Source organism: Monopterus albus, unplaced genomic scaffold, assembly GCF_001952655.1.
Source record: "Monopterus albus unplaced genomic scaffold, M_albus_1.0 scaffold13.1, whole genome shotgun sequence".
In the NCBI taxonomy this organism is placed as follows: Eukaryota; Metazoa; Chordata; class Actinopteri; order Synbranchiformes; family Synbranchidae; genus Monopterus; species Monopterus albus.
In genome coordinates this window covers 2,146,699-2,148,711 of record NW_018127893.1, presented here as the reverse complement: position 1 = coordinate 2,148,711, position 2,013 = coordinate 2,146,699, and the positions used below count along the sequence as shown (strand labels likewise).

Here is a 2,013-nt window from a genome sequence, read left to right as displayed (position 1 = left end):
GTAGACATAAAAAATAGTAATAGAATTGATGAGTTTAAACATAAATATAAAGGTATGTGTCAATCAAGATATATGAAAGAACAGGCTTAATGATTAACCAGATGGAACATTGTGGGTGTGGTGTATGAATGTTAACACTTTGTAATAATTCTTTAGTGTATTACTTGTGTGATGTAAGAATGTTAACACTGTTATAATCTTTTTTTAGTATAATATGTGTGTGGGTAGAAGTGAATTATTTACTGCTTGCAAACCAATGATGGTAAGATGATGTCATGGGGTAGGACTGGATAAGTCTGACTTCTTCCTACTCCATTCAAGCATGTACTAAGTATAAGCAAATTGATATTGGATTATGTACAAAACTAATTCTAACCTGAACACTAAAACCAAGTCTTAACCCTCAAAAAGGTTCTTCAGGAAGAGGATTGAATAAATCAAATCAAATCAAAAAGGTTCTTTAGGAAGAGGATCGGCCAAAATGTCCTCACTCAGTAGCAAAAAATACTTTTTGATCCTCACTATGGAGCAAGTATAAGAACACACACACCTCTCAGCTCAACATATCTGCTGAGTACAGGCTGTGTGAATAACTCAGGACAGACAAACAAGAGAAAGTGCTCACATTTGCAATACAGACCAGAAGTCAAATTATCCCACTCAGCTATGACACTAGCCCAGAGCTATTTCATCAGCAGTAAATAAAGACAGAGACTTTATGCACCAAGAGGTCAAACCAGGACTGTAGTAATTTAACATCAGCGTCTATCAGTGTCTGCAAGGCTGACAGTTCGGGTTCAGCTTTATGCATTAAAAATTCATTTGAGCCACATCTGTCATGATTTCTGAATGACTTTATGGTACTTTTTGAAATTTATGTAAGGTTTTTGGTGACATTCCTCCCAATGAGATCCCATGTTGTTGTGGACTACCTCTGGTATTTTATGGAGTGAAAGGAGTTACGCTGACAACCCGCATCCCATTACTGCACAGACACAGGGCTGGGGATGTCGCTTTGCTGGTTTCACCTCGGTCAGTTCTTGTGTACCAGAGAGGAGAGACTACAGACTATATACAGTAATAGCATGTAAGAACCCATTTAAATGCTTCTTCTATTATTTAGTCAATTTCTAAATCCAACCAAGGTTATTCTAATTTAAAAAAAATAAAAGCCCTGATTTAGAATATAGGCTATTTCTTGTACATCCTTGGTCATACCAAAATGGTTTATAAGCAACCAAACTAAATGTGGAATGTGTAGCTTAAGATTAATAAATATTTTGTGGAAAAAAACACTATGCTGGAATCTACTCTACACTATAAAACAGGACCTATCAGTTACAACAATGGATCTGAAGATAGCTGAGCATGGCTGGATGCACAGGCAATTCCCCAGATGTAATTACTCCTAGACAGTAAAGGCGGGGGACATGGTGGAGCAAATGCAGACACATGTACATAAACCTAAACAACAGCTGAAGTCATGGTAAGGCTTCACAAAAATGATTGCCTGCAAGCTTAACAGCTCTCAAAATCCAAGGGTTTGTCAGTAAGAGTATCCGTTCATATCACTGGGTTATCCTGACACTGTGTGAAACGGACTATTCTGACATTTCAGCAAGAACAAATGCTGCAGGTGGAAGCAGCTGCACTGTGATGGAACAGAGATGGCGATATATGATGAATTTCCCAGTAAAAATGTGTGTTTTATATCTATATAGCTATAAGTTAGACATTTATATAAAAAGAATAAGCTGATGCATTTATTGCATGACAAAGAAGTTTTCAGAACGCAATTATTGTTTATATTTTGCTAGAAGTAGGTCAATTCAGAAGTATATCTCTTCCCAGATTAGTTTCTTCTTGTTTTATTTTTTAAATTAATTATAAGATGATGAATGGCTGGCCAGTATAACACCTACCTCCTCCTGAACATCACTCTCAGGTGAAGCCTCCTCCTCCTCCACCTGCTCTGCCACCTGCTCTTCCCCTCCCTCAGTCTCCTTGGGAGCG

At 37.6% G+C, this 2,013-nt stretch overlaps 1 protein-coding gene across 1 annotated transcript in view; it reads right to left on the bottom strand.

The window, feature by feature from the left end:
- The window catches only part of LOC109955117 (transmembrane protein 151B), a 6,405-nt gene that overhangs the window by 4,097 nt on the left and 295 nt on the right, over positions 1-2,013 (bottom strand). Inside the window, exon 2 of the mRNA XM_020590963.1 lies at positions 1,923-2,012. Coding sequence (XP_020446619.1) covers positions 1,923-2,012 — 90 coding nt within the window. The remainder of the gene's footprint in view (positions 1-1,922; position 2,013) is intronic.